The 22550-nt window shown below is 39.2% G+C and overlaps 1 protein-coding gene and 1 long non-coding RNA gene across 2 annotated transcripts; both read left to right on the forward strand.

Moving 5' to 3' along the window:
* Nucleotides 1–9129: 9129 nt before the first annotated feature.
* LOC123515574 lies at nucleotides 9130–10380 on the forward strand. Its single transcript, XM_045274315.1, has one exon. It carries the CDS (start codon nucleotides 9130–9132, stop codon nucleotides 10378–10380), a length of 1251 nt encoding a protein of 416 aa, XP_045130250.1.
* A 2542-nt stretch (nucleotides 10381–12922) lies between these two features.
* On the forward strand, nucleotides 12923–13808 carry LOC123515645. The gene is made up of 2 exons (XR_006677922.1): nucleotides 12923–13568; nucleotides 13774–13808. It is a non-coding gene; the product is annotated as an uncharacterized LOC123515645 (long non-coding RNA).
* The last annotated feature ends 8742 nt before the right edge of the window (nucleotides 13809–22550 follow it).

The raw sequence follows: 22550 nt of genomic DNA on the forward strand, positions 1-22550 counted from the left end.
TCACTCTTCAATCTTGCACACCCAAGACCAGGAAGGGCAATAAGGGAAAGGACCGAAGAAAGAAACATGTAGATTCAAACAGCGAGGAGGAGGTGAACGTCAATCCGACTAATAAAAAAATGGGACGATACATTAGTAAAAAGGAAGTTTTTTTTCCGTAGGTTATCCTATCGGTCACTAACCTCCAGTCGTTTTGTAAGCGAACAATAGCCTACCTGGAAGTAAGTCATTATGTGTATAGGCCTATTTCCCTCCAGCAAGTCACGATCAGTTGCCGACTTCCTGGTTGGGAATGACACAGACATAAACTGCATTCAGGAAGCGAGAGAAGAATGTAGGTCATCAACCTTAAAGTAAGTCAAGGCCATTATGTGTAGGCCTCCAGTAAGTCACGGACGGTTGCTGACTTGCAGGTACAAAATGACGCAATCTACCCTACCAGGAAGTAAGTCAAGGTCATTATGTTGAGCCTCTGGGCTCGGTCATCATGTCTCCAGGCTCGGTTACTGACTTTCATGTATGACGAAAGCAAGTCAAGGTCATTAGGCCTACAGGCTCGGTTGCTGACTTCCAGGTACAAAAATTATTAAGTCAAGGTCATTATGTCGGTTGCCGACTTCCGGGTACGAAAAATGACAGTCATGTACGAAAGTAGATCATCGAAACTGCATTTGACAAAAGCATGTGCATTGAAGGTCACCAACCTTACTTCCGGGAAAAGTGTATTGCATCCATTTTATGGCACCTTTTCCCCTACTTTCGCATGGACGTCTGCCCAATTCCATGCTCACCACTTAAACACACACAGTCCAAGGGTCAAAGATACACATGCTATATTCGTAAATAAGGCAGATATAGACCACAAGGTAGAGCAAACGAGAGTATGTAGCACGGCCGTTGTGACATGAAGAAGTGTGCCACCATGACGAGGGGAAGGAAAGCAGAGGCAGTTAGGGAGGATAGGACTAAAAACGCTGAGTGGATGTCTGGAGGAGGGAGTTGGGATGGAGTGTAGGGGGTGAGGTAGCAAATGCATTCCAGAAGAAAGATGTTAGACATAAATTAGATAGGATAAACAGAGATAGTGAAAAGATTAGGAAAGATTTCCAGGTGCAAATAGGAGAGAATAAGATTAGGATTCCAAATAAGGAGACATCATCTAGGAACGTAGCAGGACTTAAATGTTTTTATGTAAATGCCAGGAGTCTTAGGAACAAGAAGGACGAGTTATCTAGTTATATAGTTGAGGAGGACTTAGATGTTGTATGTGTCACGGGCATGGGTAAATGAGGAAACGTTTAGGCAAAATAGGAAAGAATATGAAGTAGATGGATACATTATGTATTTACACCAGAGAATTGGTTGGATAGGTGGAGGAGTAGTTATTTATGTAAAAAAATCCTTCATTTCCAGTCAGGTTAATGGTATTAAGGTAGATAACAGAGTAGAGTCCTTATGGCTGGATGTTAGAGTAAACAAAAGTAAGGTTATTAGAGTAGGAGCTTTTATAGACCACCTAACCAGTCAGCAGATGTAGACAACCTTATGGTAGATGAGATAAATAGGGGTGTACTAGTCAGACAATTATCTTAGGGATTTTAATCTTAAGTCAGTAAACTGGGAGAGGATGGTAGGAGATGCTAGTGAAAATAAGTTTATGGAAAGTTTTCAGGATAACTATTTAGTGCAGATGGTAGATAAACCTACTAGGGGGAGGAAGGTTTTAGACATAGTACTAACAAATATTGAGCATTGTTTAAAGGAAGTTGAGGTAGGAGAGACTTTAGCAAACAGTGACCATCATATAATTAGATTTATCATTAATTCCAGTAGGGATAATATAGTGAATAAGACTAGAGTCCCAAACTATCAGAAAGGCAATTATGGTAGGTTACGTCAGTTATTAGGAGAGGTAAACTGGGAAGATAGTTTTGGAAATAAAACTGCACAGGAGATGTGGGATATTTTAAGGTTGTAGTAAAGGGTATAGTGATGCAGTGTATCCCTTACAAAGATATAAGGCAGAGAAACAGGAAGCCATTATGGTGGACTCACGAGATAGGTAGACAGATCAGAGAGAAGAAGAGGCATATAGAGAGTTGCAGAAAAGTGGGAAGATGTAGATTTGATTAGGTACAGACAGGTCAGGGATGATTTGAGTAAGGTTATAAAAAAAGTAAAAGGCAGGCAGAGATAAAACTAGCTAGAGCTGGGAGTAAAGATCCCAAAAATTATATAGTTATTACAAGGTCAGTGATAAAAGAAATAAGGATAGGATTGGACCACTCAGAAAAGATGGTGTAGTAGTGGATCAAAATGAAGACATAGTAGAATTATTGAATGAACAATTTTCTTCAGTATTTACTAGGAAAGAATAGGAAATCCTGTTACAAACAGTGCGACGAGTAGTTTAAGAGCTTTAGAAAATATTGATATAAAACCGGGAATTATTAGGAAATTTATTCTTGAACTAGACGATAGGAAAGCTAGTGGTCCTGATGAGCTACATGCCAGAGTACTTAGGGAGGGTGTAGACAGTATTTCTGAAGCACTTAAGTTAATCTTTGAAAGATCACTTAGGTTTGCTGAGATACCTCAGGACTGGAAGTTAGCTAATGTTACACCAATATTTAAAAAAGGTAGGAAGGATGATGCGAATAATTATAGACCGATCAGTTTAACTAGTATAGTATGTAAGATACTAGAGAAAATCATTAAGGGTAGTATTTGGGAGCATTTAAATGAGAATAGATTAATTAGAGATACCCAACATGGCTTTAGATCAAGGAGGTCCTGTCTTACAAATTTGCTCGATATCTTAGAATATATTACCAAGGAGTTAGATGATGGAAATAGCATAGATGTTATATATCTAGATTTAAGCAAGGCGTTTGATAAGGTACCGCATAAGAGGCTAGTGTACAAATTGAGACTGCATGGGATAGGGGGTAGGTTAGTTGATTGGATTAGTGAATGGCTTTCTGATAGGAAACAGAGAGTAGCATTAACCCCTACGACCCGGGTGGCGGGGATTCCCGCTCGGGCGACAGAGTCCGGGTTTCCCGCTTTGGCTATTTTTGTGGCTAGTTGGGCGATTATCGCCGCGAATTTGCTACCCTGCCTTAGATCTCGCCCCATACACTTGACACACTGCATACGCAGTACCTCCCGCGCCACCATCATGGATAGACGTGAAAAGAAAGAAAACCCCGCGTTCGTTTCGCTGCCCGCTTCTGCCCCGCCTGCCATCCCCCACGATGCCTGTCCGTCTACCTCAACCCCTCGCGCTTCCTCGCGACCTATAAGAGGTAATATAAGGTTATCTGACTCTGCCAGCCATAGATCAAGAGTTAGATGTCACTGTGTCCCCACTTTCTAGTGATGCCGAGGTGAGTGATGACGACGCATCACAGAGTACGTCATGAGTGATGATGGCAGCGAAGTTTCTGTCTTATGTACCTTTTGCGTCTGCATCATCATCTCATATAGTGGAAACACGAAAAAAAATATATAAACTCTGAAAATGTATAGAAAAAAGAACTAGCATTTATATTTATTATATAGAAAATAAGTGTGACAGTGACACATTATTATATGTGTAAATATTATTATGTTATTTTAGTGTACGAGTGTTTTTTCTGTTTGTGCCTTTGTGCCTTACAGAGTAAACAGTGTAAATAATTATCATTATGTTATTGTAGTGTAAGAGTGTTTATTATTACGGCTAGAAAATAAGTGAGTGACAGTGACACTTTTTTATATTGAAAATACGAAAAAATATATATAAACTCTGAAAATGTATAGAAAAAAAAGAACTAGTATTTATTATAACTTTATTTATTTTGTGTATCTCCCACACTCCACTGTAGGGCATGAATCCACTCTGGTTTGGTATGTGAACCACATATCTGGGGCTGCGGGGTGGGGCGGGGCAGTTGTGTCATCCATAGATGGCGGCTCAAGGCAGAGCAGTGGCCCAAGCCAGCCCACCCGCGCGAACACCTCACCGATTTAGGCCCGCGACCATGACCACTTCCACTCGTCATATCTCATCAACTAGAGCATATACAGAGCTGACTGAGAAGTCATCTTGAGGAGGAGGCATGACCGGTGAGTACAAAACCAAATTGAAGTTCATAGGTTAAATAGTTTAGCCATACGGATAAAGTGAAAACAGGTGATTTCTCGGATAATCAGCAAAATCGCCCGGACTGAGAGAGCGACTGTGGGAGATGGGCCCGGGCAGGGTGAGTTTTTGACGCTACCACCCGGATCGGAGGGGTTAAATGGGGCAATGTCTGAGTGGAGGGAAGTGGTTAGTGGGGTACCCCAAGGATCAGTGCTAGGACCTCTTCTTTTCTTGGTGTACATTAACGATTTAGATATAGGAATTAGTAGCAAAGTATCAAAGTTTGCAGATGATACTAAGATAGCATGTGCAGTACAGGGTGAAAAGGACAATTACAGAATACAACGAGACCTGGACAGGCTGATAGCATGGGCAGACAGGTGGCAGATGGAGTTTAATTCTAAAAGTGTCAGGTTATGCATTTAGGTAAAGACAACACAAACTTTAGCTATGAGATGGAGGGATGTTGGCTAGAGGCAGTAGAGGAGGAAAGGATTTAGGAGTAGTGATAGACAGGACTATGAAATTTTCAAAGCAATGTTTAGAAGCAAGAAATAGGGCAAATAGGATCCTGGGTTTTATAAATAGAAATGTTAGTTATAAAAGTAAGGAAGTGGTGCGTAGCTTATATAATTCCTATGTTAGGCCCCATTTAGAGTATTGCATACAGGCCTGGTCACCCCATTATAGGCAGGATATCAACATGTTAGAAGCAGTTCAGAGAAGAGCAACTAGGATGATACCAGCATTAAAGCGCCTGGAGTATAGAGATAGATTAAAGGAATTAAACATGTTTTCATTTGAGAGGAGATGTATAAGAGGGATATGATAGAGTTATTTAAAATGTTCTCAGATACAAACTACATAGATGTGAGATCTTTCTTTACCTTAGAGGAGGGAAGTAGGACTAGAAATCATGGCAAGATTAGAAAGCAAGGCTGCAGGTTAGATATAAGAAAATATTTCTTTAGTCATAGGGTGGTAGACTTCTGGAATGCATTGCCAGAGGGTTGTAAATAGCACTAGTTTGACAATGTTTAAAAACAGATTAGATAAGCACTTAAATTTATTAGATTTATAATTATGTATAGCGCTGCATGATAGTTTTATAAGAAATTTACTATAGTTAAACAAGACATGATCCCCATGTATGGGGATTACAGATTGTAGAGGAATTCGCTGCAGGACTTAGCCCTGTTAATGGGCCAAATATTTAGAATTAGTATATAATGTATTGTGTACTTGTAAGTGTATCTTTAAGTACTGATGACGAGGTCGCTGTGCGACTGATACAGGATAACCTAGATGGGCTCTGGTGGCCCTTTGTTATCCTATTATTTATGTTATATGTTATGTTATGTTATGACGAAATGGGAAAGTTCCCAAGATATCGTACCGCACGCCGGCAGACAACGAGTATAATAAATACTATGAGAGGAAAGCTCGCTAGCGTTCAAGAGTAACTGAGGCGTGCGCCGTGTGGTTGCCAGTTACCTTATTTCACACCAACGCCACTTATGACCGTAAGCAAACAACTCTCAAACGTGCTTTGAAACTCGTCTCAGTGCTACCACTGCCTGGTTGTGGTATTTCATATCGTATGGTTATCTGAACTGCTGATTGTTACTGATTGATGACATGCTCACCTCATATATTGACTTCCAACTCTGCTTAATTAGGTACCACTACTATTAACTCTTCTTTCTGCTATTAGAGGTTACTGTAGGCATGTATATATTAGATATTTAACAAATAGGATAAAAAATAACCAGCAAGACTATGAGGGAATAATAAATTCTTAGCTGCATATAATAGTATATAGAGATCCTATTCTCACTTTATAAACAATTGCTCATTGTTCCAAGTAAAGAAAATGTTCACTTCATACAAAGGCTTATAACATCAGTAGAGAAGTAAAAATATCTAATATACACATGCCCAAAGGTACATACACAGTATGTGTGTATGTACCTTTCTTTTATGTGTTGAATCAAGACATAATAAAGGTAGCAGAAAATAAAAACTGGTTTATTTTTGTTTTTATTTCATGTTTAGTATCTAAATATGATATTCAAACAATAATGAATACTTAAATGTAATAATCATGCTGTGTCTCATCATAATTGTTGTTATCATTGTTCTTAAAATGTTGAAGACAAAACTATAAGTCAGGGTACTCCAGAGTCTCAATCCTAATGATGAAAACTGTAAGGGAAACTGTATCTTACATGATAAAGGTGTTAACCTGAGGAAAGACACAAACAAAAAAAAAAAAAGGCTCTGAGAAAATAATAACAAGGTGGGAGGGCCAACTGAAATGTGTCTTAACCCTTCTCTTCCAAAGGAATTACTTTGAAAAAAATAATACATGTAGAGTTAAAAGTATATATATATATATATATATATATATATATATATATATATATATATATATATATATATATATATATATATATATATATATATATATATATATATATATATATATATATATATATATATATATATATATATATGTGTGTGTGTGTGTGTGTGTGTGTGTGTGTGTGTGTGTGTGACATGAGTCACACACTTTTCATTTCAAACTAGACCAAATGTCATGAATTGAAGATAATTAATAACATTAATAATGAAATACAAGTAAAGTATGAATAAATACCTGTTCAATAAAATTAAGTTCCTTAGTTAAGCATCTCTTTAGTTCTGCATTTTCTTTTTTTAACATCTTCTCTACTCTAAAGACACTCAAGGCAGTTAAACCCCATGGAAATTAACATTCATCAAAAATATAGGCAGAGTGTGTGTGTGCAATACCTAAGCTTACCTTTGTGTTTGCTACTTCCTTTCTGAATGTTATTAGTTACCTATACACTCAAACACTCAATCATACAGGAGAAAGCACTATATAAAAAGAAAAGTAGTTGTTTTCTTTTTTTTCTAATCTTACACCAGTCTCAATACTTTTGTTTACCTCATCTGATAAAACTGCTGATCACTAGCAATTGGAACACCCACTACAGCTGGCAAAAAATAATCAATAACTTGTGTTACGTTCACCGGTTAAATGGATAAGATAGGCATCAGGGAGCCGGTGAATATTAACAATAAAAAAAAAAAAACACTGCAGGTTCAACTGGTGAGGAAATGCAAAGGGGGACACTTAAGAAGCTATTTAATAACCCAATAACAATGTAACTGACATACACATATAGATATAACATGAAACACATGAAACTGACATACACATATAGATATAACATGAAACACATGAAACTGACATACACATATACATATAACACATAAATGAATACAACAATAAAGAACCCAACTTAATACATAACGATAATACTAATCCTATATGGAGGCAATGTGGAAAAAAACGGGACGAGGGGAAGTGATACTTATGAGGTGTCGCAGTGGTGAAGTGCTGGGTGAGGTGGATCCCACGGTAGTCCAAGAGGCGTTGTGTTCACTGGTTGAGGCCTTGGCCTCGACTGCCTTCCAGAAACCAGGGAGCTTGCTTAACACTTCCGCTTGAGTCGAATGGGGCTGCATGAATCCAACTTCGGGACAATAGTGGGGCTTCATGAGACGGTGACGTGGAGGGTTCATGAGACGGTGACGTGGAAGGTTCATGAGACGGTGACGTGGAAGGGGAGGTGGAGAGGTGGCGAACGAGGTAGCAAGTGGAGGAGGTGATGGTAGTGGAGTATGTTATGGGCGGGCCGTAACACTTGATAGAATTTTTTTTATATATTTATCCATTTCTTGGCGGGTGAAAGAAGCCCCATGTAGATAGTTTATAAGGCAATAGTGTGAATTTCCCTCTAAACGTGACACCTTTCCCTCCTCGGAGTCGTTCTTTCCCATTCTCCTCACATGAACAATGAGATACTGGTACACACCTCACAAAACAAATAACAGGGATTTAAGTTTATTTTTATATCACTTTGCAGCATAGTACAGTACCTCTGTTCCTCCTTTGGTAAATGATGGAGTGATAGGTGTGGATGTGTGCCTTTGTTTGAGTGGCACAGGATACACGTCGGCCCTCGTGAAATCTTCATTTCTTATAATTGCTGCAATATGTTGTTAAGGACTTGAAAGGGATGTTGTTGTTGTTGTTGTTGTCAGGGCCGCGAAGATCTTTAAATCCTTATGAGCCCTTGAGTAGTCCTGTGTGGATATCACAGGCGCGATAGCTGGCCGGTCTTCCTCAAGAAGGCACAGGTAAGGCGAAGGACAGCAGATTGCCGGGAGGGATGGACAACTGAGGCCGCCAGGAGGGTAAGCAGGTCGAGTGTTGTGATGCCCAGGGCAGAGAGCCAAGAACGTAATGCAGTGCGGTGGGAGTGGAAGCGTGGGCAGTAGAGCAGGAAATGCTCAATGGTCTCAGGGATAGTCGTACACCAAGGGCAGATGGGATCAGGAGACAGACGTAGGCAGTACAAGTGTGCGGCAAGTGTTGTGTGTCCCACGCGGATGCGGACGATGGCGACCACTTGCAAGGTATGGGCAGCAGGGAGAGCTGATATTTAAGTGATCAGTAATACAAATATTTACTGGAAATTTAAAACATTACATTACATTTTCGATTTGAAAACATATGTTTACATTTATCAGTTTCGTATGCTACCACATATGTCATGTAGGAAAAGAAAATTAAATATTTCAGGGATCTCAAGTCGAAAGTAAGCGACGACGAGTCCCTCTAGGAGGGTAAGAAAACACTACTATACTTGCCATCCACCACAATCTAACTTAATGACGCAGTATTTTCAAGCTTTCGTCTCATCTGGTGCATTTTGAACAGGAAGAAGGTGCTAGTCATAACACAGTATCTGTGAACACTCCCAACACCTTGTTGAATATCAGTACAGTATACAGTGACACTCAACCTATAACAGACAGTACTGTGGGATTCAGGTTCTGACATAACATTGGTAACACACAGTATGGCAGAAAAACTAAGGTTGAAGGGTAAGGATGTGAATTTATCCATGATCAAGGTTGGCAACGTAATTGAACATCATTATACCAAAGAATATTGCATACCACTAATTGATAGGACTGGTCATATATGGGAAGTTAATGCCATTGGTATTGAGGAAATATCTGCTACACTCAAAAAGTTTGATGTGTCAGTAGTTAAGGAGTTCTTTGTGGGAATATCGAACCATGATATTGATCGGCCTTGTGGTGAAATTGACATGCTGGTTGGGGCCGACTACAGTGAATTATTACCTAGAGTTGTTCAGACTAATGAAGGTCTTCAATTGTTAGAGAATCCATTTGGTTTCAGTATACGTGGCAGACACAGCAGAATAGCAGCCTTAGGTAACATGACGAACCATGTAATTGTGAGAACTCACAAGGTGTCAAGTTCAATGAACCTCAATGAGATTAAGGTAGAACCTGTAGATAAACTTAAGTCCCAGTTAGATAAATTCTTTGCTTTAGAAGAGAGTGGGGTGCAGTGTGACCCGAGATGCATTAAATGCCTGTGTAATGGTTGCCCTGTAAGTGATTGTGTCAATATTAATGAAGAAAGAGAACTAAAATTGATTGAGGAGGGATTAGTATATGATGAAGAAGGGAAGTATTGGACGGCAAGCTATCCTTGGATAAGGTACCCGAGGCATCTTAAGAATAATATTAAGGTGGCTATAGCTAGATTAAAAACTACAGAAAATAGATTGAGAAAGTTGGATATTCAATATGCACAGAGGTATCACAATGAAATTAAGGACATGGTGAAAAGGGGAGTAGCGAGACAATTAAGTGAAGAGGAAATGCAGTCATACAATGGCCCAATTCACTACATTTCTCATCATGAAGTACTGAAAGCAGATTCTGCTTCAACACCTTTACGTATTGTATTTAACTCATCTTCATCATACATGGGACAAAAACTTAATGAATTTTGGGCAAAAGGGCCAGTTGTGTTTAACAACATGCTGGGAGTCTTGTTAAGATTTAGACAGGAAAGGGTAGCCATAACGGGTGACATCTCAAAGATGTATCATTCAGTTAAAATCAACACACTGGACCAACACACACACAGATTTCTTTGGAGAGATTTGACTAGTAACAGACCACCTGATCACTATGTTCTGACATCCGTGACCTTTGGGGATAGGCCGAGTGGAACCATAGCTGTGTTGGCATTAAGGCAGACAGTAGAGAAAGGAGATCCTGAAGTTTATGACATGATTGTGAATAACACTTATGTGGATTCTTTATTCCATTGACGATGTAGAAAGGGCCTTTGACTTGATACAAAGAGCAGAACATGTAATATCTCTTGGAAATTTTCATATAAAACACTGGATAGTAAGTGGTCAACATGAGAGCCATAATATCAACATCATGGAGTCTGATAATGAGAAAGTTCTAGGTCTCAGGTGGAATCCCAAGGATGATAATTTCTCATTTAATGTAAGAGTAAATTTTTCTCCTAAGGTTAAAAGGATCAGGAGTGGTCCAGACTGGGATCGTAAGGAGATAGAGTTGAACTTCCCTGAATTTCTTACTCGCAGAATGATACTAAGTCAAGTGTCATCTTTCTATGACCCATTGGGATTAGCAGTACCTGTTGTACTGGGAGCAAAATTTTGATGAGATCTATGATTTCAAGATGTGATACAAATAAGGGAGTTGAATGGGATGAGCCATTAAATGCTGACATTGTAAAGGAATGGAAATGTTTTTTCACTGATTTGTATGGAGTAGAAAACTGCAAATTTAAGAGACCTCTGAAACCAGCAAATGCATTTGGTAAACCCACACTTGTAATCTTTTCTGACGGCAGCGTACAAGCGTATGGAGCATGTGCGTATGTTAGATGGCAGACGGATGACAATAAATTTCAGACAAATTTAATTATGGCTAAAAACAAAATTGCACCTATGAGACATTTAACCATTCCTCGGTTAGAATTATGTGGAGCTCTTTTATCAGCTAGATTAAGAGAAACTATAGTGAGAGAGTGCAACTGGGAATTTGACTCTGTGTTCCATATTGTAGATTCATCTATTGTCAGAGATCAGATTCAAAAGGAATCACATGGATTCCGCCCTTTTGTGGCGGTCCGCATAGCAGAAATACAACTGAAAACAAATCTGAAGGATTGGTGGTGGGTGGACACAATTCAAAATGTAGCAGATTTAACTTCTAGACCATGCACTTCTGAGAAGATTGAGGAAGGTTCAACTTGGCAACATGGGCCTGAATTTTTGAAATTGCCAGTTGCAGAATGGCCAATTAAACAACAATGTGCAGATCACTTACCTGATAAAATAGGCATTACTATGACCGTTGCAAAGGGAAACATGAGAAACTTAAGCATAATTGACGTGCAAAGGTTTAGCAGATATGAAACCTTGTTGAGAGTTACATGTAGGATAATGTCTATATTCAAGCATAAATTTTTGAAAGCTGTGTTAAAGGAACCCACGTCTGAGGAGGTGGAAGATGCTGAAGTCATGTGGGTAAAGAACATGAAAAGCAACATAACTAACTGGAAAGAGAGATATCGGAGGTTAGGCCCTATAATGAATAAAGGAGTAATTTCAGTGGGTCAAAGAATATCAAAATGGCTAAAAGAAAACTGGAATCAGGATCACTTTATACTGATACCAGCTAACCACCCAGTTACTAGACTGTATGTGTCCAGCTTACACAATAGAGATCATGCAGGTATTGAAACCACCTTAGCCAAATTGCAACGTAAGTTTTGGATGCCAGGAGCCAGAAAAATAATAAAGTCAGTTAAGGATAAATGTGTCGCATGTAGAAAATTGTCAAAACAAACTGAGAACCAGTGTATGGGCCAGGTGTTAGAAGAGAGAATGAAACCTACTCCACCATTCTATCACACAGCTGTTGATTTGTTCGGGCCATTCACTATTAAAGACACTGTTAAAAAGAGGACTCATGGTAAGGTATATGGGTCAATATTCAACTGCTTAGTTACTAGGGCAGTTTATTTAGATTTAACAGAAGGATACAGTGCTAATGATTTTTTGGCAACTTATCAAAGATTCATTTCAGTCAGGGGTGCACCCAAAATACTGTATTCTGATAGAGGAAGTCAGCTAATCGCAGCTGGGAAGAATATTGAAAGAATTGGCAAAAATGAGGGAGTTGTTTGGAAATATAATAGACCAAGTGATGCACCGTGGTACAATGGTGCCAGTGAATCCCTTATCAAATCCGTGAAAAGAAATCTTTGCATTGCAATTGGGGATTCAGTATTGACTTTTGGTGAACTTCAGACAGCATCATTTAATGTAGCCTGTATGATGAATGAAAGACCTATAGGAGTAAAACCTTGCTTTAATTTAGAACTTGGAAATTACCTCTGCCCTAATGATCTCTTGCTTGGACGAGCTAGTGTAAAATGTCCACAGGGAACATATGAATCGGATGGAGACCATAAAAGAAGATTAGAGTTTATTCAGAAAATTGTTGAATCATTTTGGAAAAAATGGCAGAGAGATTTTTTTTCCCACGATGATAGTTAGACAAAAATGGCACACCAGTAGGAGAAATGTAAGAGTAGGTGATGTGGTTTTAGTTCAAGATGCTAATGTGGTGAGAGGAACCTGGAAATTAGCTCAAGTAATAAAGGCAGATCCAGGTCGTGATGGCATTGTAAGAGATGTAGACTTAATGTATAAGATAGTCAAGGAAGGTAAAGGATATGATGGAGTAACAGACAAAATCATGAGTAGATCAGTGCATAGGTTAATAGTGTTATTACCTAAAGAAGAACAAGAGTGATGTGCAATGTGCTTATATTACCGATTATGTGAGTACAACAGGTAATGATTCATGTGCATTATGTACTACATCATCATGTTATGCATTCTATGTACTACCGGGGTATATTTGATGTCCACTTTGGTTGGGGTGGAGTGTATTTATGTTCACTTTGGTTGGGGTGGAGTGTATCATTAAAATGATATGGTTATGTTTTATGCAGCGTTATGTATTGATGATAGTATAATTTGACTTGAGTGCGGGGTTAGTGCGCATCTTTGCTGTGTTTTGTTTCACCTAGGCTACTACCTGTGAACATGGTCGGCCTGGCGGGTTTCTAAGCCGGCCCATCACTGTGCTATGGGATTTTCTGGCGGTTGGTCCTCCACTCTACAGGTTAGTTGTGTTTATTAATTTACTCTATGCTGTTTAGTATATTTTTTGTGAAGGTTACAAGCATAGGATGTGTTAATTAGGTAAGGTAATGGACACTGGATAATATTGTTGACAGACAGTGTGTGTAGAGTCGACCTGGACGTGATGATAGTTGGGGTGTTGGTGATCTCCCGCGCCACAATCGGAGTATGTAAGGAAGGCCTGGACTTGTGGCTAATTGTGGTGGCGACATGTCAGGTGTGTTACGGGGATTCGGAAGGCGTCGATGTGGGCCACTGAAGTGAGTCTTTTAAGGAATTATTGAGATTATTATGAGTGATAATATATGCGAAGTTCGTTCATGTTGCTGATTATGTTAGAATGTTGACTGCTCTGATTGTTTGGGTTTCTGTATCAAGTATTATATGTTTAGGTTACTATTGTGAGAGTTGTACTGGAGTGAATTGTGATATGTGGATGTGTATTTAGTAAGCACAATTTTGCAGGCCGAAACACTCCAAGCAATAAAGCCTTGTTACGATTTTGTGGTTTGCTGCCCATTCGGATCCCCCAACATGGCGCAGTGAGTAGGATACGAACCTACGCGGGAAAATCCCATCTGATTATCTATACTCGTTGCCGGCAGAACGCACGCCAAGCCGGCAGGGAGAGGATCTCCTCATCCAGTACAATTCCAATGGGGAAAACGCTCGGACAATCTTGATTTTCCCTAAAACTTAACATAGTTTAGTATATCATTCAATATACCTATTTTCAGGAAGTGCACGTCTCTGGCAGTCGAAATTTTCTAAAATATATGCATGGGGATCTCCTAGTAGTAAAATAAGTCATTTATAAAGTGGTCGCCGACCGTGACGGACGTTCATATCCCTGCTGGTCTCTACTCTGATCGCTGTGCTCGGTGAGTGTATGACTACGGTGCATTTGCTACCACTTGTCAAATAACCAGTGCTGGTGACAAACAGCAGCTGCTTACAGTAGTAAGAATAAAGCAGCAGCAAAACATTCCATATTTACCTGGTTCTCAAGTAAATTAATTTTGTTAAATGGTGTGATGATAATTATTCGAATTCAAATGTAAAAAAGACGAAAGAAAATGTTAATTGATTTTCGTAAGAGGGAGAGGTGTACTCAAAATCTTGTAATTAAAGAGAAACAGGTAGAAATTGTACACGATTATAAATATTTAGGGGTGCAAATTGATGATAAAATAACTGGTGATGTAAACATAAAGAAGGTGTATGACAAAAGTGAACTCAGAGAATTCACTTTCTGAGAATTCTAAGAAATCTAAAAGTTGAAAATACTATTCTTGCTATGTTCTATAAGTCTGTTATTGAGTCAACTCTGTGTTTTGGTTTAACAACGCTGTATGGGTGCTTAACTGTATAAAAAAAAAAAAAAAGTTGAGAATTGCTGATAAATTGGGTGTAATGGTAACAACACTAGATGACCTATTTTCTAGAAATGTATTGTGTACAACTAGGAAAATAATGAATGACAATACCCATCCTCTCAATGATAATAACTACGTGTTCTTAAGATCTGGAAAAAGATTGGGATTGTCTTCACAGAAAACATCTAGATATAAAAATTCATTTGTACCAGTTAGCATTAAATTGTATAATTATGTCCATGCAAAAAAAGTAAAGTTATTGCTTTCACTGTGATTTCGATTCTGATGCATGATAAATTTACAGCATGGTGTTTTTAAAATAGTGCAGCGTATATAGTTTTAGTCTTGGACCTGACCTTGTCAAAGACATTTTATTGTGTGTTGTACTGTATGTGGGTTGTAACTGTAACTTTGAATGATCTGGATCCACAAAGAGTTTCAATTTGTATGTATCATTACAAATTGACTAAATAAAGTATTTATTATTATTATTATTATTATTATTATTATTATTATTATTGTTATTATAAAGGCAACGTTAATGATGGAAATGTTATTAAGAGTTAGGTAAGTAGAATTGATATTAGCATGAATGATAATGATAAAGGGTTTAGTATTGTTGATTCTTTTAAATGTTATCATCAGTATTGCTCACCTTGGTGTTGCTGCTATGTTCTTTATTATCTATCGTTATTACTACTACTACTACTACTACTACTACTACTACTACAGCTATTATTATTATTATTATTATTATTATTATTATTATTATTATTATTATTATTATTATTATTATTATTATTATTATCATTATTATCATTATCATCATTATTGTTGTTGGTGTTGGTGTTGGTAATGGTGATGGTGGTGTTGGTGTCTGCGTTTTTGGTGTTGGTGTTGGGCGCAACTTAGCGTCCACGTCGCTCCGTGGAGCGAATGATTCGTGCGTCTGGCAGGGCAGGTCTTTACTTCCCGTCTCGTCATGGTGGGACACTTCTTCATGCCACACCGTCGCTACTCAGGCCATGGTAACCCTCTCGTGACGTCACAGAGAAAGGTATCGGCAGGGGTGCGCGGTAGCCACCGCTCCCTCCCAGCCAGCCATGCCATTCCTCACTTAATACATTATCATATCTTTCTTATCGTTTTGATGAAAGAATCACAGCCTAAATTTACGTATACAATGTAAGTAGCACCACTGTGTGTGTGTGTGTGTGTGTGTGTTCAATTGGGATACATTTGTTGTCGATTATTACACTTCAATATTCTCCAAGCTTTGTATCTTATTTCATATGCTTAACAGTATATTACAATACTATGTAAGTGAAACATACATACTTTGATGTTTGCTTCAAATGTAAGCTTATAGCCTGCGCACATACCTATAGACCAGCTGTTTTCTTAAGATAAAAAGAATATTATTGCTGTCAGTTATTCTGATCTACAGGGATAAAAAAAAATGTTTTACAATGTTATGACTGATTATTTATTGCACTCTAATATGGGAAAAGGCAATGTTTATATAGCACTCAGGTGAACATCATTTTTCACAGTAATATATCCTCACAGTAATATATCCTATTATAACTATTACCAGCTAGTATCACCACCACCACCACCACCACCATCATCATAGTAAAAACAATGGTTAAACACTTTTAGGTGAACATCATCACTCATAGTAATGTATCCAATTTTATAACTATTACCAGTATCACCACCGGCATCGTCATCATCACAAAAACAATGGTTAAACAACACCTTTAGGTGAACATCATTATAGTAATATATCCTATTTTTTTTTTTTTTTTACTATTACCAATATCGCCACCACCATTATCATCATATAACAAAAGCAATGGTTTATACAACATTTTTAGGTGAACCTCATTAGGTACTATAATAATATATCTGCCCTATTTTATAACTATTACCAGTATCACAACCACCACCAGCATTATTATCATCAAAACAAAAGCTGTGATTATACGACACTTTCTCCGTGAACACCATAATAATATATCGTAATTTGTAACCATTACCAGTATCACCATCACCATCATAACAAAAGCAATGGTTTCACACGCACTCACACTCTTAAACACAATATATGTGGTGTGTGCAGGTCTCACTGTGGCACTACATCTATATACTGGAATAAATTTGAAAATTATTACGCGAAAACACAGCAATGACCTCACCCTCTCACAGCGCAGCGCATACTGACTACTGAGTACTGAGTAGGGCTGGATTCAGTGCTTCCACGAGTTGATGAAATCTTACCCTAGATCTTTGTCGATTTTTTCTACTTTATAATTCATTTCTGTGATCCCAGATGTGTTCTTTTCCCCTCAACAACTCTAATGTCTTCTTTATATCTGGAGACCACATTTTCAAAGCTTGCTCCATGACGTCACGACGTAAATAAAGCCACAAATCAACTAACAAGACAGCATGTTGGTCTTGTTTTACGACTGCTTTCGCTAGGGACCGATTTTGAGTCGGAACTCTACGTATGTAAAATTTGAGTCGCAAACTGGCACGTGTGAACCTACCTTAAGAGAGAGCTGAGAACACGACTATAGTCTATTCCATCTATGAAGTTCGTTCAGGGTGGGGCAGGTCACATCGTTTACCACTAGCCATACTACCATTTCAATCTTTTTACATGTGTCTCTGATTTGAATAAGTTTTTCTTTTATTTGAATGTCTTATTTAATGTAGGGGAGAAGACCAGCCAATGGCAGCAAAGTAGAAAAAAAAATCACATTGAATGCTTGCTTTCTAAAAGATAGGTAAAGGATTAGCCAGAATTAGAGAGGAAATGTCTCGACACCTCCCTCACTGGAGCCTTTCAATAGTGAAGACGTCTCCTTGTCCGCTCCTTTCCACTACTACTCGCCGGAATTATCCCTTACTATTAAAAGAGCTGTCTGGCTGCGCCAAGAGAGTTCAGACAACTTTTGTGTGACTACTCTGCCTCCACAAACGGACTCTACAACTGGCCCCCGCGCGACGTAACACGGTGACTTCAAATAAGGCTAGAAGGTGCTCCTCTGACCAGCCACACTAAGGCTCAACAAACACTTTTTCCCTGTAACAGGTACAGCAGAAACTAATATGCTGAAAAACAAGGTTTAAAAAAAAAGACTAATATCGGACCTTAGTAAGGAAGTGAATGAGCTGAAAATGAAAATGAAAACTCTGGAATACAACATCGTTGCAGTGGACCAGTATGAGTGATGAGATACGGTAATCATCAGTGGCCCCGCTCTACCGGACGAATCAAACCAAGAAAACTCCAAAACTATCATCTTCAACGTGATAAAAGAACAACTGAAAATAAACCTTCAAGACAGTGACGTAAACAGAGCTCACAGAATAGGATCTGTCGCTTCACAAAGAAAAATACCAGTGATTGTGAAACTATCCAATAGGATCTTGAAACAAGAACTGGTAGGGGCCTGTGTTCAGCTCAGGCCTCAATTACATATAAATGAAAGCCTCACTCCGAAAAGACTCAAACTATTCAAACAAATACTGCACATCAGAAAAACCCACACATACAAATTTCAGCAATGTTTTACGAAGGATGGTAGAATAGTGATTAAACTGAAAAATTCTACCATCAAACATACACTCACAGATTAACATTCGCTCCTAAATTTCTTGAATATGTATCCGCTCATGTAGGACACTTACCAACAGGCCTTTTCATGTGATTAAACACATGCAATTATACGGTATGTATCTGTGTGTGTGTGTGTGTGTGTGTGTGTGTGATTTCGTGCGATGTGTGTGTGTGTGTGTGTGTGTGATTTCGTGCGATGTGTGTGTGTGTGTGTGTGTGTAATTCACTGTTTGATCTGCTGCAGGCTCTGACGAGACAGCCAGACGTTACCCTACGGAACGAGCTCAGAGCTCATTATTTCCGATCTTGGGATAGGTCTGAGACCAGGCACACACCACACACCGGGACAACAAGGTCACATCTCCTCTATTTACATCCCGTACCTACTCACTGTTAGGTGAACAGGGGCTACACGTGAAAGGAGACACACCCAAATATCTCCACCCGGCCGGGGAATCGAACCCCGGTCATCTGGCTTGTGAAGCCAGCGCTCTAACCACTGAGCTACCGGGCCGTGTGTGTGTGTGTGTGTGTGTGTGTGTGTGTGTGTGTGTGTGTGATTTCGTGCGATGTGTGTGTGTGTGTGTGTGTGTGTGTGTGTGATTTCGTGTGTGTGTGTGTGTGATTTCGTGCGATGTGTGTAATTCACCTCACCTCGGTCGTCTGCTGGTCACCCAGCCAGTCTTCTCTATTACGGAGCGAGCTCAGAGCTCATAGACCGATCTTCGGGTAGGACTGAGACCACATCAACACACACACACACACACGGGAAAGCGAGGCCACAACCCCTCGAGTTTCATCCCGTACCTATTTACTGCTAGGTGAACAAGGGCCACTTATTAAGAGGCTTGCCCATTTGCCTCGCCGTGTGTGTGTGTGTGTGTGTGTGTGTGTGTGTGTGTGTGTGTGTGTGTGTGTGTGTGTGTGTGTGCCATGTGTGTGTGTGTGTGTGTGTGTGTTACTTGTTACTTGGGGTGTTTGTTCAAGGCTCCGCTCCACTGCGAAGCAGCGCTCAGCAGAGCCTCCCTCAAAAGCAACTAGCATCTATAATTGTCTTTGATTCCCATGCCTTTAAAATCATAAACTTCCTTGAACAAATATGTCTTCAATTTCTTTTTGAAGATATCGATCCTGGCACAACCTTTAATATCACTCGGCAGTTTATTGTAAATCCTTGGTGTGCATCTTGCAAATACTCGACATCCCATGTCAAGGTTATTTCTTGGCTCATGTAGTCTGTATGGGTCTGCATCGTGTTCCTTGGTATGTGCACAAATGTATGAGTGTCAGGGGTCATTTCTCTAATTTTCGCAGTATCATATTCACTCAGCCATGTTTCAGTCAAAGCAAGAATATCCAGATTCTCATCATTAATTAAAGTTCTGATTCCTATTGTCTTGTTTCCAACTGACTGGACATTTAATAAACCACATTTCAACATAGAGCTCACAGCATTAGTAGCCATGATCTGTAATATTTCTGATCCTGTCAATCTCACTTTCCAACACAACACAACAACTATTATTCGCCGAGTGGTCAGTATTCTGTTTCTTAAACCTCACACAGTTTATGCATTTCTTCTCTGTAGATGTGCAATCCTTGGACTTGTGGTTGCCTGCACATTTAAAGCAAACGGGATGCTCACCATTTTTCTTGGCATTGCAGTTTGCCTCAGTATGACCATACCTTTGACAATGGTAACAGATAAGTGCATGATACCTGTCGCGAACCTGGTAAACTCCCCATTCAAGCTTAATCCTGTCCTGATGCTGATGCAACAACTGTCTTATCATTGGATCACATTTCATGATGTAATGAACTGTGCCCCCTGCTGCTGGTTTGCAAAAAATATTCTCAATCTTTGACTTGATATCAGGAACTGCTTGAAGGTAGTCATTTCTTGCAATGATTGTATCAATGATACCCTCCTTAGTCTCTTCCTTATGGACATTACATAGCATTATCTTGGGTTTAATTTTCTGAACAGATTTAGTTGTCAACTTTTCAACATTCTCCAGTTTCTGGGCTGCCTCATTTCTCAGACTCTCATCGGCAAAATTCATCACTATTTTTTTTGCCATCATTAGCAAACTTTGTATCATTAATTTGCATTCCATCCAAAGCATGAGAAACTTCATTCTTCAGATTTGCTTCAGAATCCTGAGTTACCCCTACAACAAGCAGGTTCTTTTTCATCCTCCTCTTCCTCTTCACATCCTGCCAAGGTGTGGAATTTTCCGAATCAGCAGAATTCAGAGACTCAGCAACTCCCGCCAAGCCTTCTGTTGCCTCATCGACCTTGATACTTATCTCCTCCATTCTTGCCATCTTATTATCAACTATTTCCATCATCTTGTCAGCTTTAGCAGTAATGCTCTTCAAATCAGACTTAAATTCCTCAACATCATTGATGAATTTCTTCAGAGCCGACACCTCAATGAAGCAAACATCGCACAGATACCTCACGTTGCAGATATTTTCAGATTTAATCCCTGCCAGATTCACACATTTCGTATGAGCCCACCGGCTACACAGACAACATTTAATGAATTTTGCTGGGTCTCCAGAATCAGAGCTACACTTATAACAGGACGAAGGTAATAATGCTGAAATGGCATATTTCTCCGCCATCTTGGAGTCTTCCACTCCTTTTCACTTATTTTCTATCTAGCGGCAACACTTTCCATAAATGTTCCTGTTTTTTTTCATCACAGGACATTCATACACTACTGTGCTCACTGAGAAGTCAGTGAGAGCCTTTTTTCATGCAATAATATGCGTGAAAAGCGGAGCACCACTACAGAACTAGCAAGTATATGCGCGCGCACCTGTGTGTGTGTGTGTGTGTGTGTGTGTGTGTGTGTGTGTGTGTGTGTGTGTGTGTGTGTGTGTGTGTGTGTGTGTGTGTGTGTGTGTGTGTGTGTGTGATGTGTGTGTGTGTGTGTGTGTGTGTGTGTGTGTGTGTGTGTGATGTGTGTGTGTGTGTGTGTGTGTGTGTGTGATTTCGTGCAATGTGTGTGTGTGTGTATGTGTATGTGTGTGTGTGTGTGTGTGTGTGTGTGTGTGTGTGTATGTGTGTGTGTGTGTGTGTGTGTGTGTGATTTCGTGCGATGTGTGTGTGTTTGTGTGTGTGTGATTTCGTGCGATGTGTGTGTGTGTGTGTGTGTGTGTGTGTTATTATTATTGTTACAATTGTTTATTTGTAAATTTTTCCCTTATTTTATTATAATTTTCATATTATTACTACTGTTGTTGATATACTGCCGTTATTATCGCCGTTTTATTATTAATACTTCTATGATTATTTTTGTAAATTTTTCCCTTATTTTATTATAATTTTCATATTATTACTACTGTTGTTGATATACTGCCGTTATTATCGCCGTTTTATTATTAATACTTCTATGATTATTATTATTATTATTATTATTATTATCACTTCTTCTTCTTCTTATTATTATTATTATCATTATTATTATTATAATTATTATTATTATTATTAATAATACTAATGTTACTATTGTTATTTGTGTTATAATTATTAGTGGTACTGTCAAGACCCTTCCAGAGGTCATGGAGTTTACTCACTAGCCCAGCAGCATACTAACCCCTGGTGGGCTTGCAAAACTCTTTCCTTGGGTTTTTGACCCTCAGATGGTGCCTTCCATCACTGAACCGAGTAGAAATTGAAGTCACTGGTTACGTTTAAAAACTAACGTAACTTTATTTTTCTATACAGCTGGAGTTCCACCTACATGCACACGCATAACACGCAGAAAATGCTGTAACAAACATCTGTGCTGTCAACAGTCACTGGACACAGCAGCACACACTAAGTCCGGCTTTCAGCTCCTTCCTCAACACACTGAGATGGGTGTAGAAAGTAGGGTGGCAGGCCGTCGGCGTGACACCACGGAGTGGGAGGGCGGAGTTTCGGGATCACTGTCGCTCCCGTGTACACTCCTGCCCACAGACTCTGAATTAACTTGTAGTCTCACCAGGTGAAGTATTTGCCAGTCCAGACGCCTGCTCCTGGAAGTCCTCCCACCTTGCTGACTGAGCTGGACTGCTGATGGAATCCATGGAGTGGTACACGAAACCTCCGTCTGTGTTCCTATTGGTTAAGCTCCTGCGACGTGGCTCGTTATACATAAACAATTTGAGGAACAACAGTGGTAATTGGCTCATTGTACATAATTTAATGAATTACAATGACAATTAACAATACTAATTAG

Source organism: Portunus trituberculatus, chromosome 39 (genome assembly GCF_017591435.1).
Source record: "Portunus trituberculatus isolate SZX2019 chromosome 39, ASM1759143v1, whole genome shotgun sequence".
NCBI classification, from domain to species: domain Eukaryota; kingdom Metazoa; phylum Arthropoda; class Malacostraca; order Decapoda; family Portunidae; genus Portunus; species Portunus trituberculatus.

Coding starts and splice junctions, on each gene's coding strand:
- LOC123515574 (XM_045274315.1), top strand. CDS start 9,130: ATGATCAAGGTTGGCAACGTAATTGAACATCATTATACCAAAGAATAT.